This window comes from Sorex araneus, chromosome 4 (genome assembly GCF_027595985.1).
Source record: "Sorex araneus isolate mSorAra2 chromosome 4, mSorAra2.pri, whole genome shotgun sequence".
NCBI lineage: Eukaryota > Metazoa > Chordata > Mammalia > Eulipotyphla > Soricidae > Sorex > Sorex araneus.
The window spans coordinates 9,353,366-9,368,331 of NC_073305.1; the positions used below are offsets into that span (position 1 = coordinate 9,353,366).

A 14,966-nucleotide genomic window follows, 5' to 3' on the forward strand; every position below is an offset into this window, starting at 1 on the left:
GGAGGGAAGAAAGGAGAGGAGGAGGGAGGGAGGAAGGAGGGAGGGAAGGAAGGAGGGAGGGAAGCAAGGAAGCAAGGAAGGAAGGAAGCAAGGAAGGAAAGAAGGAAGGAAGGAAAGAAGGAAGGAAGGAAGGAAGGAAGGAAGGAAGGAAGGAAGGAAGGAAGGAAGGAAGGAAGGAAGGAAGGAAGGAAGGAAGGAAGGAAGGAAGGAAGGAAGGAAGGAAGGAAGGATGGTGTCAAGAGAATACCTCAACACAGGGTCACCACAGACCTTCAGTTAGTGAAAACACAGTATCTGCGAAGCACAATAAATGACATTTCCTAAAGGAGGTATGTATGCCTGTGCTCTGGGGTCATAGATTAGACCTTAACAAATGTGAAAGGACAGGGATGGAAACCAAGTACATGGTGTTCTTAATTAAGATTACCAAAATCAGAACAGGAAGCTACCTGGAAAAATCCTTAAATAATTGAAATTGCACATCAGATCTCCAAAGAGCCAAGGGTCAAAGACGGAGTCACGGGGTGATGCGCCCAAGCCTCGGATCCCGGTCCCCAGGGAGCGGCCCACCGGCAGGAGACCCCCAAACAGCGCCGCATGCAGCCCAGCTGCCTCCCAAATGGGAGAAGTCACAGGAAGTTTAGGGAAAAATCCCGAGTATCAAACTTCAAGCCAGGTATCTAAGCTCGCAACCTAAGAAATGTGAAAAAGAGGAAAATTAAACACTAAAGAAGCAGAACAAAGAAGAGAAACAAAGACCAAAATCATGGCACTAAGCACAAAAAGGAAGCAGAGGAGTGAAATGAAGTGGATTCCTTCTTTCAAAAGAGATTTTTTTTTTAAAGTTGGTGAAACTGCAACCAGAGCCAGCTAGTACAGCGGGTAGGTAGTTTCCTGGCGTGGGTTCAATTCCCTGTCACGAATGGTCCCCGAGCACTGGCAGGAGTCATCTCTGACCCCGAGCACAGAGACAGGAGTAAGTCCTGAGCACCGCCAGTTATGGCCCCAAAACCAAAAAACAAAACAAAACCAACTTAAAAAAAAAAAAGTACATCCAAACTGACTGACTAGAATAACAACAACAAGAAGACACATAACCAATAGCAGAAGCAAAATATGGGACATATCACCAAAGACCCTGTAGACTTGGAAAATAGATTGAGTAATTCAGATAAGATAGGTCTATTTATTTTTAGTTTTTAAAATTTTTTTCTTGAGTAAATGGCCCATTTTTTAAAAGACACAAGCTACAAATTTTATTTCAAAAACTAGATGATCTAAATTGTCCTATATTTATTAAGGTAATTAAGTTTATTTTAAACAACTTTCCAACAAACAGTACTCTAGAAAAGATGGTTCCACTGTTGAATCTAAACACTTAAGGAAACAAAACCAATTCAACACACATGAAAGAGAAGGAAATGCCGCAATCTCATTTCACAAAGTTGTCACTGCCCCATAAGCCAGGAAAAAATAATGGTACAAGAAAATAAAACTATAGGCATGACCTTCATGGTTAAAGATGTCAAATTCCTCAACGAAATATTATAAAGCTGAGTCAGCAAGACACACATACATATAACATGCATTATGCATCTATGTATGTATACATATATATATTTATTTTACATACATATATTTATTATATCCAGGTGTTTATCCCAGGAATGCAAGGGAGCCCAAATTAGCAATCATTGCAATTCACCATATTATAAAAATAAAGACCTACACAAAAAGAACCAGCTAATTTTTTTAAAATAAAGGTATAGAGACCTAACTTCATGAAAAAGAAAATTCCAAAAATGGTGCTGGAACATCTGACTACCCATCTGCAAAATAAGTAAACTGCAGCCCCTAACTGGCACCATATACAAAAATCACCATTAAAAAATCAGACCAGAGGGCTTCCTCTGCACACAGCTAACTCAGGTTCCATCCCAGCACCCTAGACGGTCCCCCTAGCCCGCCAGGAGTGATTCCCGAGCACAGGGCCAGGAGTGATCCCTGAGCACCGCTGGGGGTGGCCCCCCCGACAGGTACCGTGTCAACCTGAAAGATGGGAGTATAAAGCTCGAAACAGCAGCTCTGCAGCCTGGAGGATGGCGCAGGTGTTATGGTATTTGTTTCCAGGGGCCCAGTTTGATGGTCCCCGGCACCTCACAGAGGCCCCTGAGCATCAACAGGAGTGAGCCCTGAGCACAGAGCCAGGAGTCATCCCTGAGGGGGGCGTTGTTTGCGCCTCCAATCAACACCCCTGGCCCACCCAAAGCCCCGACTTCTATTCATAGAAGAGTGAAAGTGGGAGAGTGGGCTGGAGTGACAGTGTAGCGGGGAGGGGGTTGAGCTCTGATGTCCCCTGTGGCCCCCCCAGCCCCCAGGAGATTCCCGACTGCAGAATCAGCATCTGCCCGAAGCCTTACACACGCGAAGAACTCCGGAGTATAATCAAGACAAACCGCCGGCTGGGAAAGGGTCAAGGGGCTCAGAGGGGCACTGTGCGAGCAGCCGAGTGGTCAGTGAGCAGCTGGACAAGCTGCAGCACTCTGCGGCCGGCAGGGAACGCAACCGACCCACCTGGGGCCAGAACCCAACGGCTGCTCAGGTCAGGCCCCGGCAGGGCCCGGAGCCGCTGAAGGGTCAGCACCCCCACGGGAGTGGGCTGTGGCCGTCATTCCAGGAACATAGCCTGCAGCAGGCCCCAGTGACACCCACGAACAGACACACACACACACAGACACACACACAGGCAGACAGACACACAGACAAGACACAGAGAGAGGCACACACAGAGATACACAGACACACACACACACAGATACACACAGATACACCCAGACATACATACACAGACACACACAGAGACACACACACAGGCAGACAGACACACAAACAAGACACAGAGAGAGGCACACGCAGAGATACACAGACACACACACAGATACACCCAGACATACATACACAGACACACACAGAGACAGACACACAGGCAGATAGACATACAGACAAGACACAGAAACAGAGACACACACAGAGACAGACACATACAGACACAGACAGACAAATACACACACAGACACATACACAGACACACACAGACATACACACACAGACAGATAGACAGAGATAAACACACACAGACATACACACAGGCAGACATACACACAGACAGACATACATGCAGACACACACAGACAGACATACACACAGACACACACAGACACAGATACACAAACACAGACAGACACAAACAGACAGACACACATACAGACACACACACACCGAGATACACAGATACAGACACAGACAGACGGAGACATGTATAGACACAGACATATACAGATACACATAGACAGACACACAGAGACACACAGACATAGACACACTGACACACAAGGACAGAAAGACACACAGAGACACACTGACACACACAGCTGGTGGCAGAGCCAGGTTTGATCGCATCTTATTTCACCAGCCTCCGCTCACGCCCGCTACCGGGACTGGTGGTCTTCTGTTCGGAGGAGACCCTCCTCGCGCCCCCCGCGCCCCCGGTCCAGGATGGAGGGGCCGCACCCCTTTCTTCCCTGCCCGCAGCCTCCGGCGCAGACGCGGGGAGAGCCCGGCCGACCCACCTGGGCTTGGCGAGGAGCTTGCTCGGGCCCGCCGCCTTCCTGGCCACGGGGCTGCTGGGGGCCGACTCCGTGTCTTCGACCAGGGGCTCCTCCGCGGAGAAGGTGGGCTGGGACGGCTGCACCTTGACCAGGGACGCTTCTCTGGGGTACTGCACCGGCTTGGAGCTGTGCTCGGACGGGGCCCGCGCCTTCACCCGGGGCCGGCTGGGGACGGCTTCGGCCCGCACAGGGTACTCGATGGTGAACAGTCCTGCCGATGGGAGCCGCGGCCGTCAGCCCCAGGCCCCCCGCTGGCTGCCCCCCCCCCCCCCGGGCCCTCCTCCCCGGCTCCCAACTCCGACCCCACTCCTGCCCACTGTCTCCGCCCCGGCCCCATTGCATTGGCACGTGCTGGCTCCGCTTTCCCTGCGGGACGGGAACTCTCCCGTGCCGGGGACCCGCCTGCGCTCCCTCCCCGACACTGGCACAGACACAGCCCCACACTGGGGCCCCTGCCTCTGGGACCCCCAGACCTACTGGGCCAGAGAGAGGGCGGAGTCGCCAGGCGGCGAGCAGGGTCTGTACGTCCAGAGCAAGAAAAGTGCCGTGGAAACCCAGAGGCCAGCGTGGCCGGACCCCGGGAGGAGGGGGGGGAAGCTGGGAAGGAAACCCTGAGAGGTTAGGGGTCAGCAGGACTGCGCGGGGCAGCACGGAGCCTGGGTGGCCGGTGGGGGCTGGGAGGGTCAGTCTCCTTCCGCCAGGAAGAGGAAGACTCCGGGCAACATTCCTGCCCACTGGGGTGCAGCTGAGTTTCCTCTCTGTGCCCCTAGCTGTCATCCTCCCCCGGGACTGCCGGACAGTGCTGGGTGACCGGAGAGGGGACGCTGAGAAGGGAACTTGGGGTGAGGGCAGAGTCAGACAGACAGACAGACAGACAGGGCCTGGCCTAGGAAAATCCACCCGTCGCATGGAGATGCTGAGAACAGACACGGCAGGCACATGCCAGGGGGCACGGGGAGGGCCCCTGAAGGAGCTGTGTGGCCCCCAGCCAGCCCCTGTCGCAGTCGACCCCTGGGGACACTTCTCCGGGGGTGCAGGGAAGGAGCGCTGTGGGATTTGGGGGCCCCGGGGGGGGGTGAGCCCCGTGCCGCCCCTTACCCGCTGACAGCAGGACGCAGTTCATGAACTGGGCCACTGTCTTCTGGAAGCGCTTCTTGATGAGCAGGGCGCGGCTGGCCCGGGAGCCCTTGTCCTCCATGCTGCTCACCCTGTGGGCCACCTGCGACAGACCCCGGGCATGGACAGGTGTGCCCGCCCGTCCGCCCGCTCCCCGCCCTGCGCCAAGCCCCGCCAGGCGTCTCCTGCCCCGACCCCCTCGGGGTCTCCTAGGACGCCCCTAGGAAGCAGCTCAGCTGCGGGCAGGTGCCAGGGGCAGAAACGGGCCCCACCCCCACCACGGCTGTCCCTCAGCAGGTGACAGCGTCGTCTGCAGCCTCCCCGCACAGCCCAGGCCACGGCTGGCTGGTCCTGCAGACGCCGAGGCCTGGGTTCGAGTGGGGGCTCCTTGAGGGCCACTCTGGAACCCTCCCCGTGTGCCCACAGTGTCCCCTCAGCTCCTGCCCAGGCCTTTGCACTGCACCCTGACCCGCGGCCAGCCCGGCCGCCGCCTCTCCCACGACATCACACCGAGACAGGTGCAGGATACAGAGGGGACCCTGGCAGGACCCCCCCACCCGCCAGAGCCCAGCCCACCCGCTTTCTCCCTGCAGGCAGGACTCGGCCCAGGATGGCCCCAGGGACTAGGAAGTCCGGCCCAGAAACCAGCCCAGACACCACACCTCTGGGCTAATTTTATTTATTTGTCTGTAAGTTACGCCCCATCCGTCTGAAGGCCCCTGAGGCCCCCTGCCTAATAAAGCATCTACATGGAGGCACTGCCCCGCGGGCAAGGCCGTCTGGATGGAAATTTTCCCAGAGGGGCCGGGCTGCCGGCTGACACTGCGCATCACTCGCTCTGATGGGGAGGGAGGTGCTGGGGACCTGGTCGCTTCTCCTGCAGGGAAGGAAGGTCTTTTCCCCCTGAAGGTCGGAGCGGGTACGGCCAAGAGCCCAGAGTGGCTCGTGACCATCTTGTCGCCACAAGGAGAGAAACTCCCTGAGGAGAGCAGAGACAAGAGACAAGAACATCTGATGGACTCGTCGAACACCTGGATCCAGCCACACCTGACGCTTCGTATCAACAGACATTTCTGTATACGGAGCCACTATCATCTTAGGTGACACTTAGTCCAGTTTTCATTGAATTCTGCCGTGGACAACCGAATGGCCCCCGAGTGATAGAAACAGCTTCCCGAAACAGAGAGGGTGGCGCTGGTGTCCGGCAAAAGTGGTGAGTGGGAATCCACTAAGAAGTGACCGGGGCAGGTCCTGCAGGGGAGGGGGACAGCAGGAGCAGTGCTGGGTTTGCGCATGCCTGGTCTGTTCTGCCTTACCCTTTTCTCATGTGGCACCCCGTGGGGGCAGTTGGTGGCCGAGACGGAGAGCGTCACCGTTTCCTGCCAGCAGGTGAACGTGACGCTGATGGAATCCTGCCCCAGCACCGTCAGCTTCATCTGTTCGTTCACCTGCGATGAAGAAGGGGGGGGCTCAGTGGGCCCTGACACTCCACCCCACCCACCATGATGTCCCAAAGCCCTCCGGCCGGGGCGGGGAGAGCTGCAGCCGCTTTCTGGCGCTTTCTTGATAACTGAGCTACTTTGTCACTTAGGAGTCTTTCCGTTACCCATGGCAGAATTCAATGCAAACTAAGCATCTGGACTTTTAAAAGAGCACATTTTTTTTCTTTTTGGGTCACATCTGGTGATGCACAGGGCTTTGCACTCAGGAATTACTCCTGACGGTGCTCAGGGGATCATATGGGATGCTGGGAATCGAACCTGGGTCAGCTGTGTGCAAGGCAAACGCCCTACCCACTGTGCTATCGCTCCAGCCCCCTAAAGGAGCACATTTAAGCATGTTGAATACAGCTATAGATGCACACATACACACATATCATGGGTTAGATAGAAATGTTAGAGCTGAAAATAGAGCTCAAACGAATTTTAAAGTGTCAGGATTCGCATAATAGAATGGAAAGAACAAAGTTAAGCTGGTGAGTCTGGAGGCAGACACATGGCTATCACACAATCCGAAAAGTAACCAATTAAAAACATCAGAGTCAGGGGCTGGAGCAATAGCACAGTGGGTAGGGCGTTTTCCTTGCACGAGGCCGACCCGGGTTCGAATCCCAGTATCCCATATGGTCCCCCGAGCACTGCCAGGAGTAATTCCTGAGTGCATGAGCCAGGAATAACCCCTGTGCATCGCCGGTTGTGACCCAAAAAGCAAAAATAAATAAATAAATAAATAAAAAATCAGAGCCTCCCAGGATCTTGGACACAGTCCACAGCACGTGTGACAGTCTCGGAGAAGGAGCAGACGAGTTTCTAAAATAAATGGCAGCAGGTGTCCAAAGTTTGGCGAAAGACCTGAGTCTGCAAATTCAAGAAGCTCGGTAAAGATGAAGCGGAATGTGAAGACAGTCGCGCTGACAGAGAGCGTGGCCCACGCGGGAAACCAAGAGCCTCGGCTAGGGGCTGCGTCAAACTGAGACGGAGTGGATGATGACCAGAGAGCTCACCCGTGATGACGGAGAGCAGGAGGAGTGGGACACAGCTCTAAAATGCTGGAAGGAAAAAAAGGGCCAACACAGAATGCAGTACCTAGCAAAAACTCTTATTCGGAAAGACACTTTTTCATGATAGAAAATAGAATTTGGTGCTAACAGAGCTGCACCTCAAGACATGCCACAGGATGGCCATGGAGAGGGTCACGCTAAGTGGAGTGAGTAGAAAGAGAGGAACAGACATAGAATGAAAACATTATACATAAATGCGATAGCACAGCGGGTAGGGCGTTTGCCTTGCACGTGGCAGACCCAAGTTCAATTCCTCTGCCCCTCTCGGAGAGCCCAGCAAGCTACCGAGAGTATCTCGCCTGCACGGCAGAGCCTGGCAAGCTTCCCGTGGCATATTCAATGTGCCAAAAACAGTAACAAGTCTCACAGTGGAGACGTTACTGGTGCCTGCTCGAGCAAACCGATGAGCAATGGGATGACAGTGACACAGTGATAAATATTTGTATCAAAGTATAATATTTTATAAAATGTTAAAACATGTCTAGAATTTTAAAACACATAGTTTGATTCTATAGTCTCATTCCCAGCAGGTAATTTGATATAAAGACCAGACAAATAAGCAAGTATGATTGCTTATTATCTTATAATTATAAGTCACATTTAATGCTTAAGTATGACTGCACTCAATTGTGAAATATAAAATATCATAATATGAGACTAACACCTAAAGACAGTAGAGACAAGGGCCAGGAAGATTGGCCCATGGTGGGAAGCCTGCCTCATAAGCTGGGGGAGAAGTTAGCTGGAATAGAGAGGGGATCACTAAGTCAGTGATGGTTGGAGGGATTGCTCAGGATGGGAGATGGGTGCTGAAAGTAGATAAAGGACCAAACATGATGGCCTTTCAGCGTCTGTATTGCAGACCATAATGTCCAAAAGTAGCGAGAGAGAGAGAGAGAGTACACTGGTGGAGGGATGGGTGTTCGATCATTGTATGACTGAAACCCAAAATGAAAGCTTTGCAACTGTATCCCACAGTGATTTGATTAAGAAAAAAAAATGCCATGGGAAACTCTTTGGGCTTAAAAAAAAATGATAGTAGACCTAGGAATATACCCCAAGGGCCCGACGGCACGAATCAGAGCAGACATCTGCACGCCTGTATTCACTGAAGCATTACATACAACAGCCCAAATCTAGAAACAACCCAAATTCCCACGAACGTTTGACTGGACTTGACTACAGTACTTCCGCACATTGGAATACTGATCAGTCTTACAAAGATAAAGTCCCACAATTCACTGCGGCTTGGATGGATCTGGAGAGAATCAGGCGGAGTGGAATCAGGCAGCGAGAGAGGAACAGGCTCAGAAGGATCTCACACGTGGAATATACAGGAACCTCGGAGGGGAATGTCAAATGCCCGGTGGCCATAGGAAGGAAAAGCAGGAGAACTGGTCTCCGGAGGAACCTTGGCACTGCGACAGGGGCGTGGGGGGGATAAATGAAGGAAGGGAACCGAGAGCCATGGCGGGGGGGGGGGGACGAGCGGGCCACAGAGGCAGGCTAGGGTGGGGGAGGAAAGCTGGGGACACTGGGGGCGGGGTAGTGGGCACTGGTGAAGGGACGGGTGCTGGGACATTATACTCCTGAAACTCCATCGTAAATATCTTTATAAATTGGCATTTCACAGTTATTCGATAAAAGCAAACAAACAAGAAAAATCAAGAACAATGATAGTAGAGGGAACTTGGGTTTTTATTTTTTTGTTGTTTTTGTTTTGTTTTGTTTTTGGGTCACACCCGGCAATGCACAGGGGTTACTCCTGGCTCACGCACTCAGGAATTACCCCTGGCAGTGCTCGGGGGACCATATCGGATGCTGGGATTCAAACCCGGGTCGGCCAAGTGCAAGGCAAATGCCCTCCCCGCTGTGCTATTGCTCCAGCCCCCGTAACTTGGGTTTTCAGAGAGGAGTGGAAAATACCAGAAGAGCCAAAAAATACCTGGATTTAAACTGGCCAATATAGTCTCCAACGCAAACGCCTCAGCGCTACCCCACACTTGCTGCTGTCCCTTCACGGGGAGCCCTTGTGAACCACTAGCGACACATTTTGTCCCAATTCCATTTTTTTGGGGGGTGGGGCTCACAGCTGTTGATGCTCAGGGCTCATTCCTGGCTCTGCGCTCAGTTATTTTATTATTTGGTTTTCATAAAACACAGTGTAAGGCAGGAAAGAGGGATTTTTTTTTTTGCCTTTTTTTTTTTGCGTTGGGGGGGGAGGAGCCACACCAGGTGACACTCAGGGCTTACTCCCGGCAGTGCACCGGGGGGGACCGTATGGGACGCTGAGGACTAAACCTGTGTCCGGTGTGTGCAAGGCCAGTGCCCTACCCACTGAACTATCTCTCCGGCCCCCGGAAGGCTCTTTAGACTATGTTGTTTAGGTCTGCACAAAACAGCACAAAGTCTAGCAAAACCGAAGCCTGCACTTGGCTCCGTAGATTCTCATCCCAGTGCTCTGTCCCTTTGGCCCCAGAGCCACACGGCATGGCACGTGGTGGCCGCTGCCGTTCATTTGCAGCCTGGCATTACCAGCTTCCAGACACTTCACACTTTCAGACAAACGTCCACTGAGAAAGCTCCCTCCTCCAGACCCCAGGACGTTTGTGATGCTGGACCCGGCCAGGCGTCGTCATGGTGAGAATGACATCCAGGACTCGCGACAGAATGAACAGGCGAGTCACAAACGCTCTGGGGCGGAGCCTGAGGAGTGCGGGGTTGGGTTTTTGTGTTTGTGGCATTCTCTTAGGTGACTCTGAGATGCAGCCAGAGCTGAGAACTTCCTCACTGTAAGACTGTCAAATGATTAACCCAAACTTTGGACGCTGTGAGGAGAGAAATGGGTGTGGGCTAGAATGTCACAAAGGAGAAAACGCCTGAATGGAGCATCAAAGGAAGGAGAGAGAGAGAGAGAGAGAGAGAGAGAGAGAGAGAGAGAGAGAGAGAGAGAGAGAGAGAGAGAGAGAGGAGGGGGACCCTCAGGCCAGGCGGTGTAAGTCGTATTCAAGAGACTGGACATTGGGCAGGAGTGATAGCACAGCAGGTAGGGCATTTGCCTTGCACACGGCCGACCCGGGTTCGATTCCCAGCATCCAATATGGTCCCCTGAGCACCGCCAGGAGTGATTCCTGAGTGCAGAGCCAGGAGTAACCCATCAACAGGTGTGACCCAAAAAACAAAAGGGAAAAAAAGGGACTGGACGTTTCTGAACATAGGTGGGATCTATTTTTTTTTTTTTGCTTATTTTTTGGGTCACACCTGGCAATGCACAGGGGTTACTCCTGGCTCTGCACTCAGGAACCACCCCTGGCCGTGCTCAGGGGACCATATGGGATGCTGGGAATTGAACCCGGGTCGGCCGCGTGCAAGGCAAACGCCCTACCCGCTGTGCTATTGCTCCAGCCAGAGGTGGGATCTAAAGGAATTAAATGCAGATGAACATTCAGTGGCCAATGCAGGGGCCGGAGCGATAGTACAGCGGGGAGGGCGTTTGCCTTGTATGCAGTCAAGCTGGGCCTGATCCCCAGCATCCCATACGGTCTCCCGAGGTCGCCAGGAGGGATTCCTGAGCACAGAGCCAGGAGTCACACTGGGCGTGACCCCAAAACACCAACCCCCCGAAAAGGAAATCAAAAGAGAAAAGACAATCCAGTGGTCAGTGCAGAGGCTGGACAGGAAGCGCGCAGGACAGAAGTCAGCGGGCAGATGCATTCATACAGCCCTTCCTGTGGGGCTCTCGATCCATGCCGTCTTGAGTGGGTTCTATGTCCTATTCCCTCCCTCTGACACCCAACTCTGCGACCTGTCCCCCACTCCAGTTCTCTCCTTGTCTACCCTGCATTCTCATTACTCCCCAGACTTCAAATCCCTTAGAGGGGCCTCATTCATCTTTCGATGCCTAGATTAGTGGTTTCTATTGCCCCGTGGGGTCCAATCAGAAGTGTCTGGGGTGCTTTTCTTGGTTACTTGGGAAACCCGTCTGGGAGAAGGTTGCTTCCTCTCCTTCGATCCACTGATCTGACCCAGAATCATCCGCCCCCAACCGCGAGCAGGGCCCAGGACGAGAGGCGCCAACACAAAGTGGCCGGCACGCTTGCTTTTTCATTAGTAAATCAACCAAGCTATTATTTGGTACTATCAACTCAGATTTAAGTTAGTATTTCATAAATCTTTGAAGATAGCCGCTGAACAACCAAACAACTGGATAGGAGGGAGGGGTGTAGAGGGTGTCTATCGACTATCTCTGACTCCTAGACTTTCCGTTTTCACAGAGCAGAAAGTTATAAAATCGAAAGACCAGAGAGAACAGCCTAGAGGCCGACGTGGCCCGCTGCAGACAGACACTATGGGAGAAAACTGTCAACTGTTAACGCCAACGTCTTTTTCTACTTTTCTTGTCTTCATTTGGGGGCCGCACCTGGCGATGCTCAGGGGTAACTCCTGGCTCCCTGCTCAGGAATGGCTCCTGGTGGTGCTGGGGGTCGAACCCAGCTCAGCTGCCTGCCAGGCCAACGCCCTCCCCGCCACACGATCGCCCCAGACCCCCACACCTTGTAGGACACAATAAAACGAAAACCTAAGGACCTGGGTGGTAAACACAAGGTAGGAAGACGTGTCTGAGAAAGGCTGGCGAGGCTGGAGGCTGGCAGGAAGTGCCCTCCGGCCAGTCCTGCACGGGATGCCTGTCCACCTGGGAACCTCGGAGTGGGTGGGGGAGCAGGGGGACTGCAAGGCCCTCAGCAGGCGAGGTTCATGGCTAGCAGGGCATTTGACGGGGGCAGCCCACCCTACCTTGTACTCCAGAGAGAGTAAGGTCTCGGTCTTGGCCGTCCAGCTCCACTTGTGGACCACGTAGCCCTTGACGTCATTGGTGGTTCCGCCTTCCTCGTCCCAAACCAGGACGAACGGGCAGCTAGGAGAGACGGAAGGTGAGGCCCCGCCTTCTCCCAGAACTGGTGGTCCCCCCGGGGGTACTGGGGGCGTCTGTTAGCCAAGGCAGGTCTGTGGGAAGAGGGTGGCAGCGCAGGCCAAACCCAGGAAAGGGGGAGAAACAAAAAGTGCGCCAGAGCAGCCAAGATCTCAGCACCGCCAGGGAACTGGACCCATTCCCTGCGAGGGGCCCGACAGAGTCCACTCTCGGCTGGCCAGCACACGTGCTGCTCTCCCGGGGCCCCTAGAGGAGGCAGCAGCGTCCACGGCATCACCTTCGTTTTCTTCTGGTATAAAAATATTTTCTCCACTACAAAATTTTCCCACTGGGCAGGAGCGATAGCGCAGCAGGGAGGGCAATTTGCCTTGCACGCAGCCAACCCGGGTGGGTTCAATTCCCAGCATCCCAGAGGGTCCCCCGAGCACCACCCGGAGTGATTCCTGAGTGCAGAGCCAAGAGGAACCCCTGAGCATCGCCCAGTGTGACCCGAAAAGAAAAAAAAAATTCCCATTGATCTGACCAGCGCTCAAGGTTTTAGGGGCCGGAGCCCAGGGGGTAGAGCATCTCCCTTGCACAGTTGGCCAGCTGCGTGCCCGGCACCCCACGTGGTTCCCCGAGCCCTACCAGGAGCGCTTCCTTCGTGCAGAGCCAGGAGTACGCCCTGAGCGACCCCAGATGTGGCCTTCCAAAAACAGCCCCCTCCCCAACTTTTTTAAAATCAAGATATCAGTGTTTTGAGAGGTTCAAGAAAGATTTTTGGGGGGCCACCAGACTTGTTGGCAGGACGTGGGCGGGTGAAGAAAGAACCCCGAATTTCACTGCATCACCACTGCAGTTTTTTTTTTACTTTTTTTTTGGGGGGGTCATACCCGGCGATGCTCAGGGGTTACTCCTGGCTCTGTACTCAGGAATGACTCCTGGCGGTGCTCAGGGGACCCTATGGGATGCTGGGATTTTGAACCCAGGTTGGCCGCGTGCAAGGCAAACGCCCTCCCCGCTGTGCTATCACTCCGGCGCCCCCCCCCCCCACACACTGCAGGTTTTACTACAAATGTTTCAGCATAAAAGTAGTGTCCAGAAGGTGTAATGGTGGGGGGTTTGGTGTTGGAATACTGAAAGTAATTAAAAAAAATTAGAAATGAGGTCAACCATTATGCAGAGCTTTTATAAAATGGTAGAAGCCAATTTGGGGACTGAAAAAAAAAATTGGATGTGGCAATAATGTGGTGGTGACAGTGAAGCCATGGAACAAGGGTGGCCTGAAAGGGCATGTGTCCATGAGGTCATCACCTGGGCCTGGCTGGACACTGCCCAGAGCCCCGCCCCCACCCCCCCCCCACCGCTTCTTCAACACGCTCCAACCGGCTGCCCCGTCCCCCTCCCCTCTATCAACCCAGGGACAGTTCAGTGGGGCCAAGTGTCCCCCGGCCCACTCACCGGGCCTTGAGGTTGTAGTGGGCCAGGTTGGAGTGGACGCAGGCCTGGCCTTCCGCGGTGAACAGGGCCAGGAATAAGTGGGGTGAGTCGTTGAAGAGGCAGGTGATGGCTCTCCCTTTGCAGCATGTCGGAATCTGACACATGGCAATGTTTCCGGACGGGTAGCTGGCGGGAACGGTCAAGCAGAACTAACAGAGACCGTCCAAGACCTGCTCTCGCGGGGGTCGGGCGCGGGAGGAAGCCTACATCCCAGAGGGCCCGCGGCCATGTGGCTCCTGGTCCCCACCGCCAGACGGTCCCCCCCCCCCCAGACTGTGCCTAAGGAAGTGACCGTGAACTCCGCTCTCCTCTCTCCTCAATCTGGTCTCCGAGGCATTAACTCTGTCCCATGCCCCAGCAGGGGCTCACGACGCCCGAGGGGGTCCTGCAGGATCCTGGGCTTTCAGGGCTACCACCAGGGTGGTGCAGTGCTGGCCAGGACGGGCTGGTCCACCTCCGAGGGTGAGGAGCCCGAGGTCAGAGAAATCTGCCTCATGCCACACTCGGGGGAGCTCAGAGACCAGCAAGAGTTCTGGCAGGTTCCAGGCTGCCTCCCCTTCTGGCCGTCCCGGAGAGAGGGAGAGTCCTCCTGCTCATTCCCAGCCAAGGTGCCCCCAGGAGCCCGAGTCCAGGCTGGGGGGACTAGAGTGTGGGACCCTTCACCAAACAGCCCAGGGATTCCGGTGGACATGCCTCAGGCTGGGGAGTGAGGGGGGCTCTGCGGTCCCCCCTCCCAGCCCTTCCCTAGCACCCGGGGAAAAAGGAAGTAAGAGCAAGGAGTTGTATACAGACACTAATTAGAAATTCTGGGGTCTATTAGTGCAATCACTAGGACGGACTTAGCAGCAGATTGTTGGAAAGAAGAATCAATAAACCCGAAGGCAGAATGAAGTTATCTACTGAGCGCCCTTTCTTTCTTTAATGAAGAAAAAGGAAACAGAACCTAAAGGAGGCGTGAGAGACCAAAAGTCATAGAATGGGAGAGGAGGGAGGAAAGAAAATTTGGAGAAATAATGACCTCAAGTCCCCCAGTTTGATGAAACATGTGAACCTGCACAGTTAAGAAGCTCAACAGAATCCAAATAGTAAGAACTCCAAGACACACCCCAAGAGACATCTCAGACTGCCAAAAGATAAATAACCCTGAAAACAGCAAGTGGGAAGAGACATGTGTGAGGACCCCCACCAACAGAAATGTCCACTTTCTCACAGG

The 14,966-nt window shown here is 53.8% G+C and overlaps 1 protein-coding gene across 1 annotated transcript in view; it reads right to left on the reverse strand.

Annotated features, from left to right (window-relative positions):
- The window catches only part of C4H3orf20 (chromosome 4 C3orf20 homolog), a 60,500-nt gene that overhangs the window by 13,202 nt on the left and 32,332 nt on the right, over window positions 1-14,966 (reverse strand). Inside the window, exons 6-10 of the mRNA XM_055134998.1 lie at window positions 13,715-13,879; window positions 12,139-12,259; window positions 6,101-6,232; window positions 4,767-4,887; window positions 3,630-3,879 (exon numbers count right to left, since the gene is read on the reverse strand). Of these exons, the coding sequence (XP_054990973.1) occupies window positions 3,630-3,879; window positions 4,767-4,887; window positions 6,101-6,232; window positions 12,139-12,259; window positions 13,715-13,879 (789 nt within the window). The remainder of the gene's footprint in view (window positions 1-3,629; window positions 3,880-4,766; window positions 4,888-6,100; window positions 6,233-12,138; window positions 12,260-13,714; window positions 13,880-14,966) is intronic.